This window comes from Entelurus aequoreus, unplaced genomic scaffold (assembly GCF_033978785.1).
Source record: "Entelurus aequoreus isolate RoL-2023_Sb unplaced genomic scaffold, RoL_Eaeq_v1.1 HiC_scaffold_81, whole genome shotgun sequence".
In the NCBI taxonomy this organism is placed as follows: Eukaryota; Metazoa; Chordata; class Actinopteri; order Syngnathiformes; family Syngnathidae; genus Entelurus; species Entelurus aequoreus.
In genome coordinates, this window is record NW_026908013.1 from 1 (window position 1) to 24,443 (window position 24,443).

At 42.7% G+C, this 24,443-nt stretch overlaps 1 protein-coding gene across 1 annotated transcript; it reads left to right on the forward strand.

Annotated features, from left to right (window-relative positions):
• Positions 1 to 11,914: 11,914 nt before the first annotated feature.
• Positions 11,915 to 24,303, forward strand: LOC133645435 (uncharacterized). Its single transcript, XM_062040269.1, has 6 exons — positions 11,915 to 12,014; positions 23,069 to 23,209; positions 23,409 to 23,533; positions 23,703 to 23,839; positions 23,986 to 24,079; positions 24,178 to 24,303. Exons 1-6 carry the CDS (start codon positions 11,915 to 11,917, stop codon positions 24,295 to 24,297), a joined length of 717 nt encoding a protein of 238 aa, XP_061896253.1. The 3' UTR covers positions 24,298 to 24,303.
• Positions 24,304 to 24,443: the final 140 nt, after the last annotated feature.

Here is a 24,443-nt window from a genome sequence, read left to right on the forward strand (position 1 = left end):
TGTATGGAACGTACGCCCTCCTGTGGACTTCAACTGCAATTGCACACAAAGAAATTCATTATTTCCAAGTGTGCCTTATTAGCGTCCCAGACTTCGCAGTACTTAAATAGCCTTAAATCACGAGTGTCTCAAAGGGCTGCACAAGTCACAACAACATCCTGGGCTCAGATCCCACATCAGGGCATAGTGTTGCATCATCCCATGCATCACTCCTTCACCCCATATATATACGCTATATTTACATGCAGGGGCGTCACTAGCTTTTAAGGACAGGGGGGGCTTAGCCCCCAGGAGATGCGAGCGAACGTAGCGCACGAGCACAAAACTTCACAAACGGCTAACAAAGACTTAGAAATTAATTATTGTTATTGTTATTATTTCAGTGGGTTTATTTTTAATGTGTGTTCAGTACAACAACAAACATGGTGACATTTTGTTTACAGCATCAACAAGAAACAATGACTTGCATGATCCTTCAAGATACACTGAAACACAATGAAAGTCATGGCATTAGCCTCTATGTTATTACTTCACAACATAGAGGCTAATGCCACCACTTTAGCTCACAATACAATAATTGTTTGTTCCCAAATATTTTGAAGTTGCACAGATTACATTTTGGGCACACATGTGACTAAAATGGTTGTAAATTCAAGCCCTGGAAATATTACTTGATTACTTGAATTAAAGTAATATCTGGATCGGGATAATTTGGCTTGTATATAATATAATTATATATATATTTTATGGCAAGCCGTTAAGGAAATTAAATATATATGGAAGTCTGAATAGAAATGAGAAACTTTTATATATACTGTAAATAAGAAAGACTTAAAGTCTGTCTGCTGATGTGAAAAAGAGCCAAAGCTGTCAAAGAGCTGAGGGACCATCTTCAAAGTGCAATGCTGAAACAAATAATGCAAACAATAAAATGTAACTTCCAGGGCTTGAGATTAACGTAGTCCCGTCGTCCCCGGGAACGGTAAAAAAAAATGCACGGGACAAAATTAAATGCTCCCTGGGACGATGGCTTTTAACCATTTTTTTTTCTTTTTCTTTTTATGTATTTAATCATTTTACATTTTATATTAAATGTCTTGGTTTTTCCACCCTCTGAAAATCCTATGAAATGTTTAACAAGCCATCCTATAATAATACAACAGCTATTAATGTAACAATACAATAAAACAAATATATTTAATGATGTTGTTTTCATTATTTCAACAATAGGCTACTGTATATTACTTTATATAGATTCTACAAGAAACACAAAACTTAAAAACTAAATTATTTACAATTGCGGACACAAGGTTCTTGTTCTGCAGTGCTGTGTGCTAATGTGCTTCGTACACCTGCAGGACCGCAAGCAAGGTTGCAGAGAAAATGCGGACTGGATTTTGAGTGATGTGGGAATTTTCTATATAAACAAGTCCAAGGACCGCAAGCAAGGTCGCAGAGAAAATGCAGACTGGATTTTGAGTGATGTGGGCATTTTCTATATGAACAAGTGGAATGGATTGGATACCGATGCACTAAAGGGGCTCTCTACCTTACGCTATGAAGTGAGGGGAAACTGAGTGAATAATGACAGGTTATATGATTATTTATTTAAACTCATATTCGGGCCACTTTATAATGAATATGTCGACAAGTATTTGTAAAAAAAAAAATATATATATATATATATAATTTTTTTTAATTTTTTTTTAACACTAAATTATTTAGGGGGGCTTAAGAACATTTTAGGGGGGCTTAAGCCCCCCTAAAATAGGCCTAACAACGCCAATGTTTACGTGTATCATATCATGAACACAAAGAAGTCACATTTGAGGAACACATTTCTATAACTGTACACACAACTATGAATATACACTTTTGCATCATTCCAGCGTTCCTTGTCTTGTCTGTAAAATACTTTTCATATACTGTATATAGTTCAAATAATTCCAGGGTTATGTGGCAAGTACTATTTTTTTAAATACAGTGCATCTGGGAAGTATTCACAGCACTTATTTATTTATCTTTTTCATATTTTGTTACGTTACAGCCTTATTCCAAAATGAAATAAATCAATTTTTGACCTTATCATTCTACGCACAACACCCTGTAATGACAATGTGAACTTTTTTTTTTAAATTTGTGCAAATGTATTAAAAAAATAAATAAATAAAATTACATGTACATAAATATTTATAGCCTTCACTCAATACTTTGTTGACGCACCTTTGGCAGCAATTAATGCCTCAATTATTTTAGAATACCATACCACAACCTTGGCACACCTATCTTTGGGCACTTTCAACCATTCCTCTTTGCAGCACCTCTCAAGCTCCATCAGGTGTTGTTTTTCATCCAGGATGTCTCTGTACATTGCTGCATTCATCTTCCCCTCTGTCCTGACAAGTCTCCCAGTTCCTGTTGCTAAAAGCATCCCCACAGCATGATACTCCCACCACCGTGTTCACTGTAGGGATGGTATTGACCTGGTGATGAGTGCTGCCTGCTTCCTCCAAATATGCTGCCTGGCATTTGTGCTAAAGACTTCCATCTGTGATTTATCAGACCAGAGAAGTTAGCTGCTCATGGTCTGAGAGTCTTTCAGGTGCATTTTGGCAAACTTTTTACTCAGCATTGGCTTCCAAGTGGCCACTCTAAAGGAAAGTTCAAGTTAAAGTAGCAATGATTGTCACACACACACACACACTAGATGTGGTGAAGTTTTCCTCTGCATTCGACCCATCCCCTTGTTCACCACCGGGGAGGTGAGGGGAGCAGTGGGCAGCACCCTTGGTGATTTAACTCCCAGTTCCAAGCCTTGATGCTGAGTGCCAAGCAGGGAGGTATTGGCTCCCATTTTTATAGTCTTTGGTATGACTCGGCCGGGACTTTCAACTCACAACCTACCCATCTCAGGGCGGACACTCTAACCACTAGGCCACTGAGTACCATACAGGCCTGGTTCTGGAAGGTTCTCACAGAGTGACCATGGTCTTGGTCACCTCCCTGACGAGACTAAAATGAATGCAGCAATGTACAGAGACATCCTGGATGAAAACCTTCCCATCCAACCTGATGGACCTTGAGAGGTGCTGCAAAGAGGAAAGCGCCCAAAGTTACTGTAGGTGTCAAACCTGTGGCATGGTGTTCAAAAAGACTTGAGGTGTAATTGCTGAAAAAAGTGCAAGCTGTCATGTCTTTGTGATCATGTTTTGTTTAGTTGTGTTATATTACTTCAAGGCTCCACTAGTTCCTGTTTTTTTACTCCATTGTTTTGTTTCCATGCCAACCCATTAGTTTTCACCTGTCCCCATGTCACGCACCTAATTCACTTGGACTCATGCACCTGTTGCCAATCACCACGTCACTTTTTAAACCTGTAGTTGCCAGGCAGTCAGCCTGGCGACATCACCTTCTACTCACCCTCGATACACCCTTGTAATCCATGCCGATGATCCATGTCCCGTTCTCCTTCCGTTCCAAGTACGTTTTTTGTTATTCATGCCATAGTGCAAGTTTGTGTTTTATGTCCATAGTTTTGCCTTAGTTCTAGTTTTGTTATCATAGCCAAGTTTTGAACCTCCACTGAGAGCGCCTTTTGTTTATACCCTTTGTTTTTGTAATACCTTTTGAGTGTTAAGATTAAAAGATGCCCTTACCTTCACGCCATGTCCGCTCCAATCGCTTTGCACCACGGGAAAACAATCCACACCACAGTCCACGTCATGACACAAGTATTGCGCAAAGGCTGTGAATACTTCCGTACATGCGGTTGTTTAGTTGTGATAAGTTTTCAAATATGGGTGTACGAGCAGCAGACCTTCCGGTCACAGAGGTTATATACAGTAAGTGCACGACACACACTCATCAAACATGCAAAGTTGTGTTCAAATATCATGTCCTATACGTAGAAGATACAATAGTGCACTCCCTTTGCCCCTCCCCCTAACCATAACCCAAACCTAACCGGCCAGTGCCTCCAATCCGTCACTTTGTGGCGCCCTGCCGTTCGTGGGTCCCCCGCGGCCCTGTTTTCGAAATGTGGTGAGGGGCTCAGACACCTCAATGAATACAGGAGTCAGAGGAAGATCAAAGAAAACATTTTAATACATCCACCAAACATAACTATACTTACCTGTGTGTTTGGCCACTGTGTGATACACATTATATGTCGAGGGGACACATCACACATGTAGGAATTTTCTTTGATCTGTAGGTTTGAGTAAGTCGCTGGCGGCACTGCAGTGGGGAGCTTAAGCCCCGCCCCTTGCAGCACTCACCTATATATATCCTCCTCCTGCCAGAAGGCTCATTCCCTCTCCAGCCTTTGATGAGGGGACATCCGGCTGTGAAGGCAAATAGGGAAGCCTCAGGAGACTAGAAGTGCTCCACCTACTAGGGAATTAGAAGCGTCCCAGCAGGCACGAGGTCATAGCCAACCTGATGAGGCCTAGAGGGCCGAAACGCGTCGTTGGCCAGCCGCCAGTTCATTTTGAGTGTGTCTGCCACCACATAGAGCGCCCGCAATGGGAGTTATGTCGGACGGGGTCCCGGGGGTCCTGCGTTTGGCGTGGGCGTCGCCTTGACGGGTTGCAGACGGACAGTGCACTCCCTTTGCCCCTCCCCCTAACCATAACCCAAACCTAACCCTAACCCTAACCCCAACCCTTAGCCCTAACCAACCCTCTTTCTTTATGCCTAACCCTAACCCTAACTCTAAACCTAACCCTAACTCTAATCCTAACCCTAACCCCAACCCCAACCCTAACCCTAACCCTGTGTGGTTGTCCACTGTGTGATGAACACAATATGTCGATTACACACATCACATATGTAGGAACAATGGTTGGGAATAACTTTTTGAGAAGTCGCTGGCGACACTGCAGTGGAGAGCCTTAGCCCCGCCCCCTGCAGCATTATCTCCTATAAATCCTCCTCCTGCCAGAAGGCTCACTCCCTCTCTGGCTGTCGATGAGGGGACATCCAGCTGTGAGGAAAAATAGGGAAGATTTGTTAGTCTCAGGAGATTAGAAGTGCTCCACCTACTAGGGAATTAGTAGCGTCCCAGTAGGCATGAGATAATTGAAAGCCAACCTGATGAGGCCTAGGGGGCCGAAACGCGTTGTTGGACATCCACACCAATTTTTCGCGAGTGTTTGCCACCACATTTTGTTCAGGGTCTCCGGGGGGCCCTGCGTTGACGGGTTGTAGACGGACAGTGCACTCCCTTTGCCCCTCCCCCTAACCCTAAACCAAACCTAACTGGCCAGTGCCTCCAATCCGTCGTTTGGGTGGCGTCCTGCCGTTCGTGGGCCCTCTGGGGACTTTGTTTGAGATGTGGTGGAGGGCACAAACACTTTAATAACAACAGGAGTCGAGAGATCAAAGCAAACATTTTAATACAAGTACCAAACACAATCATACTTACCTGTGTGGTTGTCCACTGTGTGATGAACACAATATGTCAATTAGACACATCACACATGTAGGAACAATGTTTGGGAACAACCATTTTTTGAGAAGTCGCTGGTGACATTGCAGTGGAGAGCTCGAGCCCCGCCCCCTGCAGCATTCTCACCTATATATCCTCCTCCTGCCAGAACTCCGGCTGTCGATGAGGGGACATCCTGTGAGGAAAAATAGGGAAGAATTGTTAGTCTCAGGAGATTAGAAGTGCTCCACCTACTAGGGAATTAGTAGCGTCCCAGTAGGCATGAGATTATTGAAAGCCAACCTGATGAGGCCTAGGGGGCCGAAACACGTTGTTGGATATCCACACCAATTTTTCGCGGGTGTTTGCCACCGCATTTTCATTCGGGGTCTCCATGGGGGCCTGCGTTTGGCGTGGGCGTCACCTTGGCGGATTGTAGACGGACAGTGCCACGCCCCTTCCCCTCTCCCTAACCCTAACCCCAAACCTAATCCGCCAGTGCCTCCAAACCGTCGTCTGGGTGGCGTCCTGCCGTCCGTGGGCCCTCTGGGGACTTTGTTTGAGATGTGGTGGAGGGCGCAAACACTTTAATAACAATAGGAGTCGAGAGATCAAAGCAAACATTTTATTACAAGTACCAAAAACAATCATACTTACCTGTGTGGTTGTCCACTGTGTGATGCACACAATACGTCGATCTGACACATCACACATGTAGGAACAATTTTTGGGAAATAATTTTTGAGAAGTCCTTGCGACACTGCAGTGGAGAGCTTTAGCCCCGCCCCCTGCAGAACTCTCCTATATAACCTCCTCCTGCCAGAAGGCTCACTCCCTCTCCGGCTGTCGATGAGGGGACATCCAGCTGTGAGGAAAAATAGGGAAGAATTGTTAGTCTCAGGAGATTAGAAGTGCGCCACCTACTAGGGAATTAGTAGCGTCCCAGTAGGCACGAGACAATTGAAAGCCAACCTGATGAGGCCTAGGGGGCCGAAACGCGTTGTTGGATATCCACACCAATTTTTCGCACGTGTTTGCCACCGCATTTTGTTCTGGGTCTCCGGGGGGGTCCTGTGTTTGGCGTGGGCGTCGCCTTGACGGGTTGTAGACGGACAGTGCACTCCCTTTGCCCCTCCCCCTAACCCAAACCTAACCCTAACCCTAACCCCTAACCCTAACCCCCTAACCCTAACCCCCTAACCCTAACCCCAACACCTAACTGGCGAGTGCCTCCAGTCTGCCGTTGGAGTGGCACCCTGCCTTTCGTGCGCCCCCCCTGGGGCTCTGTTGGGCATTGCTGGGATGTGGTGATGGGCTGATGATAATCAGACACATTTTAAAATTGGAGTCAGAGGTCACTGACACAGAGGAATCGTCTGGATGTCTTTATTTATTTAAATACTTACCTTGTTTGCTGTGATTTACTTATCTTGTTTGCAGTGCTTACTTTATTTTGAGTGGTACTTACCTGATTTGCAGTGCTTTGCTTTACTTTGAGTAGAGTTTTATACCCAGCTGGCCTGGATGATTAATTACTTGCTTTGAGTTGTGTGCAGTGATTTCCTTTTTCAAACACCAGACATTCCTTTGCAATCAGTGGAGCGAACTGAATGACCGCAGGTGTGAGCCTTAGCCCCGCCCTCTGCGGCGCTCTAACAAAATCCTCCTCCGTCCATAGCTCCATTTGACAAAAGGCTCCAGCTAATGAGGAAGGCATTATGCTGGAGACCGCAAATGTGGTAGCTTTTACATGCCTGAAGAGGCCAAATAGGCCGAAACGCGTCGCATGTTTACAAAATGAATGGTTGATGTGTCTGACACCACTCTCGGCGTTGTTCGATTGGGGCTCCTGGGGGGGTGTGCCCTTGGTGGGGTGTCACTCTGGCAGACTGTTGATGGACAGTGCATATTCCTAGTCCCCTCCCCCAAACCCTATCCCTAACCCCAACACCTAACCCTAACCCTAACCCTACTAACCCTAACCCTAACCCTAACCGGCCAGTGCCTCCAACCCGTCACTTGGTGGCGCCCTGCCGTTCGTGGGTCCCCCGCGGCCCTGTTATCGAAATGTGGTGAGGGGCTCAGACACCTCAATCAATCAACACAGGAGTCAGAGGATTGATCGAAGAAAACATTTTAATACGTTCACCAAACATAACCATACTTACCTGTGTGTTTGGCCACTGTGTGATGCACAATATATGTCGAGGGGACACATCACACATGTAGGCGTTTTCTTTGATCCATAGGTTTGAGTAGTCGCTGGCGACACTGCAGTGGGGAGCTTAAGCCCCGCCCCCCTGCAGCTCACTTATATATATCCTCCTCCTGCCAGCAGGCTCATTCCCTCTCTGGCCGTGATGAGGGGACATCCGGCTGTGAAGACAAATAGGGAAGCCTCAGGAGACCATAGTGCTCCACCTGCTAGGGAATTAGAAGCGTCCCAGCAGGCACGAGGTCAAAAGCCAACCTGACGAGGCCTAGGGGGCCGAAACGCGTCGTTGGACAGCCGCAGGGATTTTTTGAGTGTGTCTGCCACCACATTGAGCGCCCGCAATGGGAGTTATGTCGGATGGGGTCCCGGGGGTCCTGCGTTTGGCGTGGGCGTCGCCTTGACGGGTTGTAGACGGACAGTGCACTCCCTTGCCCCTCCCCCTTCCCCTAACCCTAACCCCTAACCCTAACCCTAACCCTAACCCTAACATTTTAATACATTCACCAAACATAACCATACTTACCTGTGTGTTTGGCCACTGTGTGATGCACAACATATGTCGAGGGGACACATCACACATGTAGGCGTTTTCTTTGATCCATAGGTTTGAGTAGTCGCTGGCGACACTGCAGTGGGGAGCTTAAGCCCCGCCCCCCTGCAGCTCACCTATATATATCCTCCTCCTGCCAGCAGGCTCATTCCCTCTCCGGCCGTGATGAGGGGACATCCGGCCGTGAAGACAAATAGGGAAGCCTCAGGAGCCCATAGTGCTCCACCTGCTAGGGAATTAGAAGTGTCCCAGCAGGCACGAGGTCAAAAGCCAACCTGACGAGGCCTAGGGGGCCGAAACGCGTCGTTGGACAGCCGCAGGGATTTTTTGGAGTGTGTCTGCCACCACATTGAGCGCCCGCAATGGGAGTTATGTCGGATGGGGTCCCGGGGGTCCTGCGTTTGGCGTGGGCGTCGCCTGACGGGTTGTAGACGGACAGTGCACACCCTTTGTCCCTCCCCCTTCCCCTAACCCTAACCCTAACCACAAACCTAACCCGCCACTGCCTCCAACCCGTCACTTGGTGGCGCCCTGCCGTTCGTGGGTCCCCCGCGGCCCTGTTATCGAAATGTGGTGAGGGGCTCAGACACCTCAATCAATCAACACAGGAGTCAGAGGATTGATCAAAGAAAACATTTTAATACATTCACCAAACATAACCATACTTACCTGTGTGTTTGGCCACTGTGTGATGCACAACATATGTCGAGGGGACACATCACACATGTAGGCGTTTTCTTTGATCGATAGGTTTGAGTAGTCGCTGGCGACACTGCAGTGGGGAGCTTAAGCCCCGCCCCCCTGCAGCTCACCTATATATATCTTCCTCCTGCCAGCAGGCTCATTCCCTCTCTGGCCGTGATGAGGGGACATCCGGCCGTGAAGACAAATAGGGAAGCCTCAGGAGCCCATAGTGCTCCACCTGCTAGGGAATTAGAAGCGTCCCAGCAGGCACGAGGTCAAAAGCCAATCTGACGAGGCCTAGGGGGCCGAAACGCGTCGTTGGACAGCCGCAGGGATTTTTTGGAGTGTGTCTGCCACCACATTGAGCGCCCGCAATGGGAGTTATGTCGGATGGGGTCCCGGGGGTCCTGCGTTTGCTCTGGGCGTCGCCTGACGGGTTGTAGACGGACAGTGCACACCCTTTGTCCCTCCCCCTTCCCCCAACCCTAACCCTAACCACAAACCTAACCCTAACCCATTATGCTGGAGACCGCAAATGTGGTAGCTTTTACATGCCTGAAGAGGCCAAATAGGCCGAAACGCGTCGCATGTTTACAAAATGAATGGTTGCTGTGTCTGACACCACTCTCGGCGTTGTTCGATTGGGGCTCCTGGGGGGGTGTGCCCTTGGTGGGGTGTCACTCTGGCAGACTGTTGATGGACAGTGCATATTCCTAGTCCCCTCCCCCAAACCCTAACCCTAACCCTAACCCCAACACCTAACTGGCCAGTGCCTCCAGTCTGCCGTTGGAGTGGCAGCCTGCCTTTCGTGCGCCCCCCTGGGGCTCTGTTGGGCATTGCTGGGATGTGGTGATAGGCTGATGATAATCAGACACATTTTAAAATTGGAGTCAGAGGTCACTGACACAGAGGAATCGTCTGGATGTCTTTATTTATTTAAATACTTACCTTGTTTGCTGTGATTTACTTATCTTGTTTGCAGTGCTTACTTTATTTTGAGTGGTACTTACCTGATTTGCAGTGCTTTGCTTTATTTTGAGTAGAGTTTTATACCCAGCTGGCCTGGATGATTAATTACTTGCTTTGAGTTGTGTGCAGTGATTTCCTTTTTCAAACACCAGACATTCCTTTGCAATCAGTGGAGCGAACTGAATGACCGCAGGTGTGAGCCTTAGCCCCGCCCCCTGCGGCGCTCTAACAAAATCCTCCTCAGTCCATAGCTCCATTTGACAAAAGGCTCCAGCTAATGAGGAAGGCATTATGCTGGAGACCGCAAATGTGGTAGCTTTTACATGCCTGAAGAGGCCAAATAGGCCGAAACGCGTCGCATGTTTACAAAATGAATGGTTGATGTGTCTGACACCACTCTCGGCGTTGTTCGATTGGGCCTCCTGGGGGGGGGTGCCCTTGGTGGGGTGTCACTCTGGCAGCCTGTTGATGGACAGTGCATATTCCTAGTCCCCTCCCCCTAACCCCAACACCTAACCCTAACCCTAGGGTTAGGTTTGAGTAGTCGCTGGCGACACTGCAGTGGGGAGCTTAAGCCCCGCCCCCCTGCAGCTCACCTATATATATCTTCCTCCTGCCAGCAGGCTCATTCCCTCTCTGGCCGTGATGAGGGGACATCCGGCCGTGAAGACAAATAGGGAAGCCTCAGGAGACCATAGTGCTCCACCTGCTAGGGAATTAGAAGCGTCCCAGCAGGCACGAGGTCAAAAGCCAACCTGACGAGGCCTAGGGGGCCGAAACGCATCGTTGGACAGCCGCAAATGTTTTTTGAGTGTGTCCGCCACCACATTGAGCGCCCGCAATGGGAGTTATGTCGGATGGGGTTCCGGGGGTCCTGCGTTTGGCGTGGGCGTCGCCTTGACGGGTTGCAGACGGACAGTGCACTCCCTCTGCCCCTCCCCCTAACCCTAACCCAAACCTAACCCTAACCCTAACCCTTCTGTTTATGGCTAGCAGCATTAGCAAAAGCCATGCGGTGCCACCATTTTGGCTTACTGCTGCTAGCGCCGGTGAAGATGGGCGTGGCCTCAACTTTGAGTCACGCTACGGCGAATTAGCAGGCAACAACATCCAGAACGGAGATGGTCTCCAAGACTACCATTTCGGCCCTAAAATAAGAGGTATGCAAAACATTATCACAATGTTGCATCATCTTAAAAATGTTAACCAACATGAGCAACCACAAACTATTTCCAAAATGTCAAATACATTGGCCAACAGGATAAGTCCTGCATTAAACAATGCGGACACGCAGGCCTTAATTGTAATTAACGCCAGAAATTGGGCCGGCATAACTATGGACATTTTGAAGAGGCATTATTTAAACGCATTAAAAATTGAAAAGGACAAGCTGACTCCTATAATTGGATACAATTGGAGGTCTTCCTTTTTTATTGCCTCCAACTGGGCCAAAAAGAAGTTTGGCACAAAGATGACTTTTGACACCCTACAACTGGCGGAGAGCCATATAGCCTCGCTGATGATGACACCCAAAGGCCACAACGAGCGAGCGGTTCCACCAGGACCGAGCGATGACGCCGGGACGACGAAGCCTGTCTCTGCATCCCAGAAACCTCAGGCCATGAGATTGGCGGCGAGTTCCCTCCTCCTGCCTGCTTGGCGCCGGCTGTTCTGATGACTCCACAAGATTCCACCATACACGCAGAAGCTTCCTGCTCCGCTCCTGTGACGCAAGACGGCAGACGAAGGCGAGAACGCAGACGGCCCGTGAGTGACCTGAGACCGTGGAACATCGGACCCCGCGCGCCCCAGGTAGAGAGTGCGACTTGTGGTTCACCCCCTCCCACCTGCAGGCGACCTGAGACGGAGAGGATGAGACGACCGAGTCCTGAGCGCATCGTTCCTCCTGACGACAGCTCGCTCACGCCCATCGTTGTCCAGCCAGCCACAGAGGTCGGTGCGGTGACTTGGAAGTCCCCCACTGACGGGCTGACACGCTGGTTCCGTAAATGGGCGGGCCCACCACACATGACCCATATATCGGGGGGATGTCTAAATGGGGTGCAAAATGTCTGACTTTGTGGGTGTTATCTGGTTGGCCTCCTTTGGGGACTTCCGGGGGGTTCTGCATCTGGCGGGGCGTCGCCTTGGCGGGGAGTTGATGGACCGTGCACAAACCCCTCCCCCTCTCTCTCTCTCTTTCTTTCTTAATCCCCCAAAACCTAACCCTAACCCCTAACCCTAACCCTAACCCTTTGCCCCTCCCCCTTCCCCTAACCCTAACCACAAACCTAACCCGCCAGTGCCTCCAACCCGTCGCTTGGTGGCGCCCTGCCGTTCGTGGGTCCCCCGCGGCCCTGTTATCGAAATGTGGTGAGGGGCTCAGACACCTCAATCAATCAACACAGGAGTCAGAGGATTGATCAAAGAAAACATTTTAATACATTCACCAAACATAACCATACTTACCTGTGTGTTTGGCCACTGTGTGATGCACAACATATGTCGAGGGGACACATCACACATGTAGGCGTTTTCTTTGATCCATAGGTTTGAGTAGTCGCTGGCGACACTGCAGTGGGGAGCTTAAGCCCCGCCCCCCTGCAGCTCACCTATATATATCCTCCTCCTGCCAGCAGGCTCATTCCCTCTCCGGCCGTGATGAGGGGACATCCGGCCGTGAAGACAAATAGGGAAGCCTCAGGAGCCCATAGTGCTCCACCTGCTAGGGAATTAGAAGCGTCCCAGCAGGCACGAGGTCAAAAGCCAACCTGATGAGGCCTAGGGGGCCGAAACGCGTCGCTGGACAGCCGCAGGGATTTTTGGAGTGTGTCTGCCACCACATTGAGCGCCCGCAATGGGAGTTATGTCGGATGGGGTCCCGGGGGTCCTGCGTTTGGCGTGGGCGTCGCTTTGACGGGTTGCAGACGGACAGTGCACTCCCTTTGCCCCTCCCCCTTCCCCTAACCGTAACCCCAAACCTAACCCTAACCCTAACCCCAGTAAAGTCAACGTCAGTAAAGTGTAAAGTCAACGTCAGTAAGTCAACGTCAGTAAGTCAACGTCAGTAAAGTGTAAAGTCAACGTCAGTAAGTCAACGTCAGTAAAGTGTAAAGTCAACGTCAGTAAGTCAACGTCAGTAAGTCAACGTCAGTAAAGTGTAAAGTCAACGTCAGTAAGTCAACGTCAGTAAAGTGTAAAGTCAACGTCAGTAAAGTGTAAAGTCAACGTCAGTAAGTCAACGTCAGTAAAGTGTAAAGTCAACGTCAGTAAGTCAACGTCAGTAAAGTGTAAAGTCAACGTCAGTAAGTCAACGTCAGTAAAGTGTAAAGTCAGCGTCAGTAAGTCAACGTCAGTAAGTCAACGTCAGTAAGTCAACGTCAGTAAAGTGTAAAGTCAACGTCAGTAAGTCAACGTCAGTAAAGTGTAAAGTCAACGTCAGTAAAGTGTAAAGTCAACGTCAGTAAGTCAACGTCAGTAAGTCAACGTCAGTAAGTCAACGTCAGTAAAGTGTAAAGTCAACGTCAGTAAAGTGTAAAGTCAACGTCAGTAAAGTGTAAAGTCAACGTCAGTAAAGTGTAAAGTCAACGTCAGTAAGTCAACGTCAGTAAAGTGTAAAGTCAACGTCAGTAAGTCAACGTCAGTAAGTCAACGTCAGTAAGTCAACGTCAGTAAAGTGTAAAGTCAACGTCAGTAAGTCAACGTCAGTAAGTCAACGTCAGTAAGTCAACGTCAGTAAAGTGTAAAGTCAACGTCAGTAAGTCAACGTCAGTAAAGTGTAAAGTCAACGTCAGTAAGTCAACGTCAGTAAAGTGTAAAGTCAACGTCAGTAAGTCAACGTCAGTAAGTCAACGTCAGTAAAGTGTAAAGTTTAACGTCAGTAAGTCAACGTCAGTAAAGTGTAAAGTCAACGTCAGTAAGTCAACGTCAGTAAAGTGTAAAGTCAACGTCAGTAAGTCCCAGCCGGCCAAAACAAACAATTGCCTCCCAGCCAGCCAAAACAAACAATGGCCTCCCAGCCAGCCAAAACAAACAAAGGCCAAAACAGACTGCCAAAACAAACAATGGCCTCCAGGCCGGCCAAACAAACAAAGTCCAAAACAGACTGCCAAAACAAAATCAAAGGCCAAAAACAGACTGCCAAGATAGTGACAGAATAGAACAAGGATGGACATTTCAACCCTAAACTCACTTCTTTCCTGCATATTACATTTCACCTATGCTACTTTGAAGGCTGTGCTACTAGCTGCAAAGCATTGCACTTCCAAATACAACAATGAGTAGAGAGGAGTGTTGCACATATACATACATACAAGAAATACTTGAATTTGCACTGATATTCAAGTATTTTTTATTTACATATACACAAGAAATACTTGAATTTGCACTGATATTCAAGTATTTTTTATTTACATACATACGCAAGAAATACTTGAATTTGCACTGATATTCAAGTATTTATTTTATTTATATACATACGCAAAAGAAATACTTGAATTTGCACTGATATTCAAATATTTTATTTATATACATACGCAAAAGAAATACTTGAATTTGCACTGATATTCAAATATTTTTTATTTATATACATACACAAAAGAAATACTTGAATTTGCACTGATATTCAAGTATTTCTTTTATTTATATACATAAACAAAAAATACTTGAATTTGCACTGATATTCAAGTATTTTTTATTTATATACATACACAAGATATACTTGAATTTGCACTGATATTCAAATATTTTATTTCAGATTCAGAGCTTTATTTGTCCATTCTAACATGTACAAGACACATAAGAACTGAAATTACATTTTCGGCACAATCCCGCTAAGAGCAGACATACGTTACAGGGAGACAAGACGGGACCGCCAACGGATCAGCCTCACTTAGGCGCTCCTTAAAAAGGTGGGAAAAAGGTGACATTGGGGAAGGGGGGAAGTAAAAAAAAAATATCAGTCTGAGGCTGGACCCTCAGGAATGGTCCAGACTGAGTCCGAGGAAAAAAACCTCACATAGCATGGCACACATAAACATGGTACATGTAATCACAACAACTCGCAACAGAGTCATCCAACAAGACTTTGGAGGCCGGCAGCTGCTGTTGAGCGCTGCTCAGCCCCCACAACCCCGGAGGAATTAAGCAGTGGTGAAGGCGTTGATTTGGGGAGGGGTGTGTGCGTGCATGTATGCCCAATTAACTTGGGTGAGATGTTGGAATTGTCTTTATGGGCCGAGGCCGGCCCCAAGAGTTCAAGAGTTCAAGAGTCCGACCCAGGTGCTTTTGAAAAAAAGGGAAAGGTCAAAAGCGTCCATCTTTGAGGAGTCCTCAGGGGAGTGTTTTCAAACAGCCTGTTCCTCAAGGCCATTCGAGGGAGTCAAATCGTAGATTAAGATGTTGTTTTTTCTTCGAGCAGTCAAAACAATGACATTCCTGCTCTGTATGCTGGCTCTGACAATTCCAATTTATTCTTTCTCTAACTTCATCAAGATGGAATCTACCTTGCGATTCAAATCAGCAATCGCTCCAGTCTGTGATCCCACAGCACGACCCAATCCTTCCATTGCGTTGAACAGCCTGTTGGCCCCTTGAGTGGCTGCCATCGTCTTCCGAATTTGACGATACACCAGAGCAATGCCCAGCCCAATCAGCAAATGCCCTGCGATCACAGCTCCAAATAGGTAGATGTCTTCCACGTCCTCGATGGAAAGGACTGAGAGGCACATGATTCTCCAAGTATTCCAGGAATCTCTCACGTACCCCGCAGCAATGGTTCCATCAGGGCAGCCAGGCTCCCCCGAACCTCTTTTCCTTGTCGAAAAGACTGTGTCAATTGCGTCGAGAGTCCAGTTGATCAAATTCATTTTGATGTTTAGATTTGAGGACAGCTCAAGAAAAGAGGCTTCAAAATAGTTCAGACAAGACAAAAACAAAGAGAGCAAGCAGGGAAGGAGGGAGCGGAGAAAAATGCGACCGCCCTCACCAGAGGCAAGACAGAAAATAAAAAAATTTATATACATACGCAAAAGAAATACTTGAATTTGCACTGATATTCAAATATTTTTTATTTATATACATACACAAAAGAAATACTTGAATTTGCACTGATATTCAAGTATTTCTTTTATTTATATACATAAACAAGAAATACTTGAATTTGCACTGATATTCAAGTATTTTTTATTTATATACATACGCAAGATATACTTGAATTTGCACTGATATTCAAGTATTTATTTTATTTATATACATACGCAAAAGAAATACTTGAATTTGCACTGATATTCAAATATTTTATTTATATACATACGCAAAAGAAATACTTGAATTTGCACTGATATTCAAATATTTTTTATTTATATACATACACAAAAGAAATACTTGAATTTGCACTGATATTCAAGTATTTCTTTTATTTATATACATAAACAAAAGAAATACTTGAATTTGCACTGATATTCAAGTATTTTTTATTTATATACATACGCAAGATATACTTGAATTTGCACTGATATTCAAGTATTTCTTTTATTTATATACATACGCAAAAGAAATACTTGAATTTGCACTGATATTCAAGTATTTCATTTACATATACACAAAAGAAATACTTGAATTTGCACTGAAATTCAAGTATTTCTTTTATTGGATAGATATATTTACATATATATATATACACACACATATATATATATATACATACACACATATATATACACACATATATACATACACACACATATATATACATATATATACACATATATATATATACACATATATATATATATATATATATATATATATATATATATAAAATACTTGAATTTCAGTGCAAATTCAAGTATTTCTTTTGGTTATTTATGTGTGTATATAAATAACCAATAAAAGAAATACTTGAATTTGTACTGAAATTCAAGTATTTTTTATATATATATAAAATACTTGAATTCAAGTATCTCACACACACAGCCTCTCCCGGAACAACCATTCTCCCAAATTTCCAACCAGACCTGAGTGAGGACAGCCTGTCGTCACGTCCGCTTTTCATGCCGGCCTAGTCACGTTACAACATCTACAACTTTTGGAGCTCAGTGCGCCAACTGCACACACAACAAGAAGGACACTATTATATATGTCTGTTATCCATAGGTTTATCTATAACCCAGAAAGTAGGCAGGCACGGAGCTATTTCTCAGCGTGTGTTTATTCCAGCCGGCACATTAATACACTGACACACAACATCCTGATTCCCATCAGGCATTGCTTCAAAACTACGGCAAGTAGTAATGTCCAAACAAAGGCTGACAGAGAATAGAACGAGGATGGACAATTCAACCCTAAACTCACTCCTTTCCTGCAAATTAAATTTCACCTATGCTACTTCAAAGGCTGTGCTACTGGCTGCAAAGCATTGCACTTTCAAATACAACAATGAGTAGAGAGGAGTGTTGTGTGTGTGTATATATATATATAGATATATAGATATATATATATATATATATATATATATATATATATATATATATATATATATATATATATAATACTTGAATTTGCACTGAAATTCAAGTATTTCTTTTGTGTAAATATATAAATAAAATAAACACTTGAATTTCAGTGCAAATTCAAGTATTTCTTATATATAAATATGTAAAAAAATACTTGAATTTCAGTGCAAATTCAAGTATTTCTTATATATATAAATATATATAAGAAATATTTGAATTTCAGTGCAAATTCAAGTATTTCTTAAATATATAAATATTAAAGTTAAAAGTTAAAGTTAAAGTACCAATGATTGTCACACACACACTAGGTGTGGTGAAATTTGTCCTCTGCATTTGACCCATCCCCTTGTTCACCCCCTGGGAGGTGAGGGGAGCAGTGGGCAGCAGCGGTGCCGCGCCCGGGAATCATTTAAGGTGATTTAACCCCCAATTCCAACCCTTGATGCTGAGTGCCAAGCAGGGAGGTAATGGCTCCCATTTTTATAGTCTTTGGTATGACTCGGCCGGGGTTTGAACTCACAACCTACCCATCTCAGGGCGGACACTCTAACCACTAGGCCACTGAGTAGGTTAGGTTAGGTTAGTAGGTTAAAATATATGTAAGAAATACTTGAATTTCAGTGCAAATTCAAGTATTTCTTATAGAAATACTTGAATTTCAGTGCAAATTCAAGTATTTCTTAAATATACTGTACACACATATACACACACACAACACTCCTCTACTCATTGTTGTATTTGAAGCCAGTAGCACAGCCTTTGAAGTAGCATAGGTGAAATTTAATTTGCAGGAAAGGAGTGAGTTTAGGGTTGAATTGTCCATCCTCGTTCAATTCTCTGTCAGCCTTTGTTTGGACATTACTACTTGCCGTAGTTTTGAAGCAATGCATGATGGAAATCCGGATATTGTGTCAGTGTATTAATGTGCCTGCTGGAATAAACACGCTGAGAAATTACTCCGTGCCTGCCCATTTATGGGTTATAGATAAACCTATGGATAACAGAGACATATATAATAGTGTCCTTCTTGCCGTTGGCGCACTGAGCTCCAAAAGCCGTAGAAGTTATAACGTGACTGGGCCGGCACGAAAAGCGGACGTGACGACAGGCTGTCCTCACTCAGGCCCGGCTGGAAATGGTGAGAATGGTTGTTCCGGGAGAGGCACTAAAATTCGGGAGTCTCCCGGAAAATTCAAGAGGCTTGGCAAATATGGTTCACCTGTATCAAACACTCGGACCCAGGCTCTGCTTTTTATCCGTAGATTTATCAGATTTATTTTTTTAATTTTCTATAGCAGGGGTGTCAAAAGTGTGCCCCGGATGCCATTTGCAGCCCACAGCTAATTCTACAAATACTATTAAAATAAACAAAAACATAAAAGTGAAATTAAATCTTAAAGGTGAAATGTAATTTACAAAAAGTTGCAATGTTGACTAATTAAAACAAAGCTGTTTTTTTTCTTTCAAACAGTCATTGCTCAAAACATAATATTGAATCAAAATCAATGTTATTAATTATTGACCTATCCAAGGTTCTGATTACTTCACATCAAATATTCCACTTTGAAAATTATTTTTGGCGGAAGATTTTGCATATTTTGTGTGTTTGCAATTAAAAACAGTTTGGTTTGACAAAGAACGGTAGAAAACAAACTAAAAAACATTATAAAAAATATCATTTAGAAATGAGGGATAGATCTGAAGTTGATGTAGACTCCAGAGGTTTAAGCGTTAAATATAAAATGTGTGTATGCCCTGGCACACCATTATCATCATTTCATCACCGAAGCAAAACACTTTTTACACTTTTATACTGAAATAAATACACCTACAACTTAACATAGAAAAAACTGCCAGCAGTGGTAAAGTTTAGATCCATGAAGGAAAGAAGAAAGTGAATGAATGTTTATAACTGAATACATTTACATATGCATACACATTTGTTTTCTTTTTATTGAAGTAACATTTATGACAACCTTTATCCAAAACACAATATAGAATGTGAGATATAACAGAATAATGCATACGTGTTTTTTTTTTCCAAAACGCTTACATAAAAATTGGGACCCCAAAAATGTACTGTGGGACCCCATTTTGAAAATTACTACAAACGCTGTATTTAAATAAATATATTATTTATAAAGCAAGTTAGAGTATCATTGACAAATTCTCACCTAGTCCCAGCCTTGGCACGCATATATGTGTCCTCTTTTTGGGATTTCACAATATGGTCAGCCTAATTAAAGCAGCTAAGCACACGATAGAAGCAACCCTTGACTAACATCCTCCCCCTTCCACCTCCACGGATTGTAAATAACCAAATGTTAATCAAATGTACACAGTAAAATCCCCAGTGTTAAATATGCAGTGTTAACATGCATTACATCTATCAGAGTTATTACAACAACAGCTGGAGTAAAACGCCCCCCAGTGTTGGTGTTGATTTCCGTGGTTAAACGAGACAGTGTTAGAGGTACTCTGATTAGCCCCGCCCTCCAGCCCCTCTTCCTGTCCACACCCTGAAGAATTTTCTGGAAGCCATTTTCTGAATGTTTAAGGACTGTGGTAAGTTGCTTCTCCTCTATTACTAAATCAATTATTTGTCATTTGTAGCATCATGTGAGAATTTACTTTATATTGTTGCTCAATATGTAATGAAGTTATTTGTGTACGGTTTTGTATCTTAAAAAAAATGGTATTCTAAAAGGGCTAATGTCACCCAGTGAATGCTAGCTTAAAGGCCTACTGAAAGCCACTACTAGCGACCACGCAGTCTGATAGTTTATATATCAATGATGAAATCTTAACATTGCAACACATGCCAATACGGCCGGGTTAACTTATAAAGTGACATTTTAAATTTGCCGCTAAACTTCCGGTTCGAAACGCCTCTGAGGATGACGTATGCGCGTGACGTAGACCGGCGAACACGGGTATGCCTTCCACATTGAAGCCAATACGAAAAAGCTCTGTTTTCATTTCATAATTCCACAGTATTCTGGACATCTGTGTTCGTGAATCTGTTGCAATCATGTTCATTGCATTATGGAGAAGGAAGCTGAGCAAGCAAAGAAGAAAGTTGTCGGTGCGAAATGGACGTAATTTTCGAAAGTAGTCAGCAACAACAGTACACAGCCGGCGCTTCTTTGTTTACATTCCCGAAAGATGCAGTCAAGATGGAAGAACTCGGACAACAGAGACTCTAACCAGGAGGACTTTTGACTTCGATACACAGACACCTGTAGAGAACTGGGACAACACAGACTCTTACCAGGATTACTTTGATTTGGATGACAAAGACGCAGACGTGCTACTGTGAGTATGCAGCTTTGGCTTCTAAACATTTGATCGCTTGACCGTATGTGCGCAACTTTTTTTTGCGTATGTACTTAACTTTTTTAAAATATATAAGCTTTATGAACCTTGGGTTAGGTGAACGGTCTTTTGGGCTGAGTGATTGTGTGTGTTGATCAGGTGTTTGAATTGTATTGGCGTGTTCTATGGAGCTAGGAGCTAGCATAGGAGCTAGGAGCTAGCATAACATGTACCGTACCGTACGTGCGCGTCACGTACGTAACTTTTTAAAAATATATAAGCTTTATGAACCTTGGGTTAGGTGAACGGTCTTTTGGGCTGAGTGATTGTGTGTGTTGATCAGGTGTTTGAATTGTATTGGCGTGTTCTATGGAGCTAGGAGCTAGCATAGGAGCTAGGAGCTAGCATAACAAACACGCAGGTGTTTTTATGCAGGATTAATTTGTGGCATATTAAATATAAGCCTGGTTGTGTTGTGGCTAATAGAGTATATATATGTCTTGTGTTTATTTACTGTTGTAGTCATTCCCAGCTGAATATCAGGTCACCCCCGGCTCTCACAGCATCTTCCCTATCTGAATAGCTTCAACTCCCCACTAGTCCTTCACTTGCACTTTACTCATCCACAAATCTTTCATCCTCGCTCAAATTAATGGGGAAATTGTCGCTTTCTCGGTCCGAATCTCTCTCACTTCATGCGGCCATCATTGTAAACAATAGGGAACTTTGCGTATATGTTCAACTGACTACGTCACGCTACTTCCGGTAGGGGCAAGCCTTTTTTTATCAGATACCAAAAGTTGCAATCTTTATCGTCGTTGTTCTATACTAAATCCTTTCAGCAAAAATATGGCAATATCGCGAAATGATCAAGTATGACACATAGAATAGATCTGCTATCCCCGTTTGAATAAAAAAAATTCATTTCAGTAGGCCTTTAAATGTTAGCCACCTCAGACTTCGTTTTTGCGCGGGCTGTGGGACAATTTCAAACATTATGTGAAATAGAATATTTAATATGTAAATTGTACATAATTATATACTGTATAAACCTGGAAAACTTATATTTTACTCACTTATTGACAAAAAATTCAACTGAATTTTAATTTAATTGATATATATATATATATATATATATATATATATATATATATATCAATTAAATTAAAATTCAGTTGAATTTAGTTATAGAAAACTGCTCTCACTTTATAACTAATGGTAAGCACAAAGTTTATATTATAACTCAAATGATAGGTTTGAATTCCAAATTTAGTGTCTGTAACTGGGTTTCCATTACAGATTTTTTGCAAAATAAAAGCAACATTTCTAAATGACAATATTCTAATTGCGCATGAAATCTTATCCCGGAAGAATTCGGCATAGGAAGATGGACTCTCCAAAAATCCATATAACACTCCGTATTTCTATGTTATAACACAAAATGGCTTCAAACACTCACAAAATGCAACACAAACCCATAAAATGACTTAAAAAACACACAGAATACTACAAAAACCCATAAAATGACTTAAAAAACACACAATACAACAAAACCCATAAAAAGACTTAAAACACACATACAATATCCCCAAAATACTCAAAAACACACAAAATGACTTAACACACGGAATACTACAAAAACCCATAAAAAGACTTAAAACACACATACAATATCACTAAAACACACAAAATACTCAAAAAACACACAAAATGACTTAAAAAACACACGGTATACTACAAAAACCCATAAAAAGACTTAAAACTCACAAAATAACCCCAAAACACACAACATACTCACAAAAATCAGAAAATGACTTAAAACGCACATAAATACCTCAAAAACACACAACATGACTTAAAAAACCCACAACATGACTTAAAAACACACAATATACTCAGAAAATGACTTGAAACACATAAAATACCCCACAAAACACACAACACTACAAAAACCCATGAAATGTCTTAAAAAACACAAAATACTCAGAAAATGACTTAAAACACACATAAAATATCCCTAAAACATCTGCTTCTACATTGTTAATGGTGAAGTTACTAAACAATCACCTGTTAGCTTACCAGCGTGAAGATATGCAGATAAGATTACAGGTATCATAAATCATGTTTCATTTTATGTGTTTTTTGAATTGAGTGTGCAATTTCACATTTGTTGCCCCTTTTTTTTTGGTAGCCCTATTTGAAATTATTTATAGGAGTACCAAGTCATTCGGTTTTTCTAATGATCATTTTTCTTATATTTGTGTATAGAGTATTTGTTTTGACTGGGCCTTTCAACTTTGGCTGTATGTTTCGCTTCAAAATATCTGATTTGAAACTCATTTTAAAAATATATCAAATGACCTGTCGGTTTCTGCTTTTTTCCCGTTTCCTAGCATTTGCCAAATTGGGTGTCCCAGCTGTAACAGAAGGTGTCAAAGTTGTTGACAGTTCAGGGACTGAGATAGATGATGATGTTTTTGAGGAAATTGTGAAGGATCCATCCACTGGGGTTCTAACCATCAAATACGAAACAGGTTTGTTACCGCTTTAAATTTGTAAGCTATATTAAAACATTTTATTCCAATGGTGAGAAGAGGTCAATCTTTATTTATAATCAAGCTAAGTAACTTTTTTTTTTCAAAGCAAACCGATATTCTCCATTAGATTAGGTGTGGGTTTATGAGCAAATTGTGTCCAACATGTCTTCTTTTTCCTTTTTGCAATGGTGGTTAGAATCTATCTCCATGGTAACCTCTCCAAAGTCCCAATCATCCGTTTGTTCATGGGACTCCGACACAATCATCCTTGAAGACACTCCTACCAGAAAGCGTCAGAGGCTGGACTCTGAAGCTATGCAAGTAAGACTTCATACAGGCACTAATGCTTTCTATTCAACAAGGATTACAATGCTTCAAACAATGATCTTAAATTGCATCGTATGAGGGCTATGTTTAAGTTATGTCCAGATTTTAACATTGTATTGTACTAAATATAGATTTATTCAACTGTTTGATGTTTTTATTTCAGCTGGTGAAATCCATTCTTACCAAGAAATCAGGTGTAGAATATATAATAAATGAATACAACCGAACTAAGTCCTTGACAGATGAGAGCAGAAGAAAATTGGTGAATATACTGGCAGCTGAGATGACAGAGAAGAATGGGTAAGTTGTTTATTGGTTTTGATTTGCACATGTGTTCTTATTTAGGTTTCAGAGTCATTTTAAATCTAAATTAAATAATAAACATTTCACTACATCTTATAAAACGTGTGTATGACAAATAAACTTGAATGTGATTTTTTTTTAAGTACATCTCCATCTAGACAGGTGAAGGAAATGTATGCACAAGGAATTGTGAACTTGTTCCCCAACCTCAGAGACCCATTTTCCAAGAATGGCTATGTGAGTTATACACTCTTAATTGTTGTTATAGTTTTTATTTTGAGTCGTCCCAGAGTATGTTGTGACTAATAGTGCCTATTTTTGCAATTCTCTCAAAGGAACATTTTTATGATAGCAACAGTAGTACTGGAGAATTAAAACTATTCAGAGATGCAGTGCTAAAGAAAGACGATCATCATTTGGAGGTAATCCTATATTATTCTGGAAAAATGTATTGAATAGAATAGTCATATGAGCACTTATTGGTACTGTGTTTTGTAAGATAAAAACTATTATTGTCAAAGATGATGATGTATTGCTCTGTGGGAAACTGATGGAAACTGTGTTTTGAGGAGCATTACCATGCCTATAAGGTCAGGCTGCA

Excerpts from the sequence above, each read along its gene's own strand:
- LOC133645435 (XM_062040269.1), top strand. The coding sequence starts at position 11,915 with ATGTCTGACTTTGTGGGTGTTATCTGGTTGGCCTCCTTTGGGGACTTC. Across the intron at positions 12,015-23,068 it reads TGGCGGGGAGTTGATGGACC|CATTTGCCAAATTGGGTGTC; the intron begins GTGCACAAACCC and ends CCCGTTTCCTAG. Across the intron at positions 23,840-23,985 it reads GAGATGACAGAGAAGAATGG|TACATCTCCATCTAGACAGG; the intron begins GTAAGTTGTTTA and ends TTTTTTTTTAAG.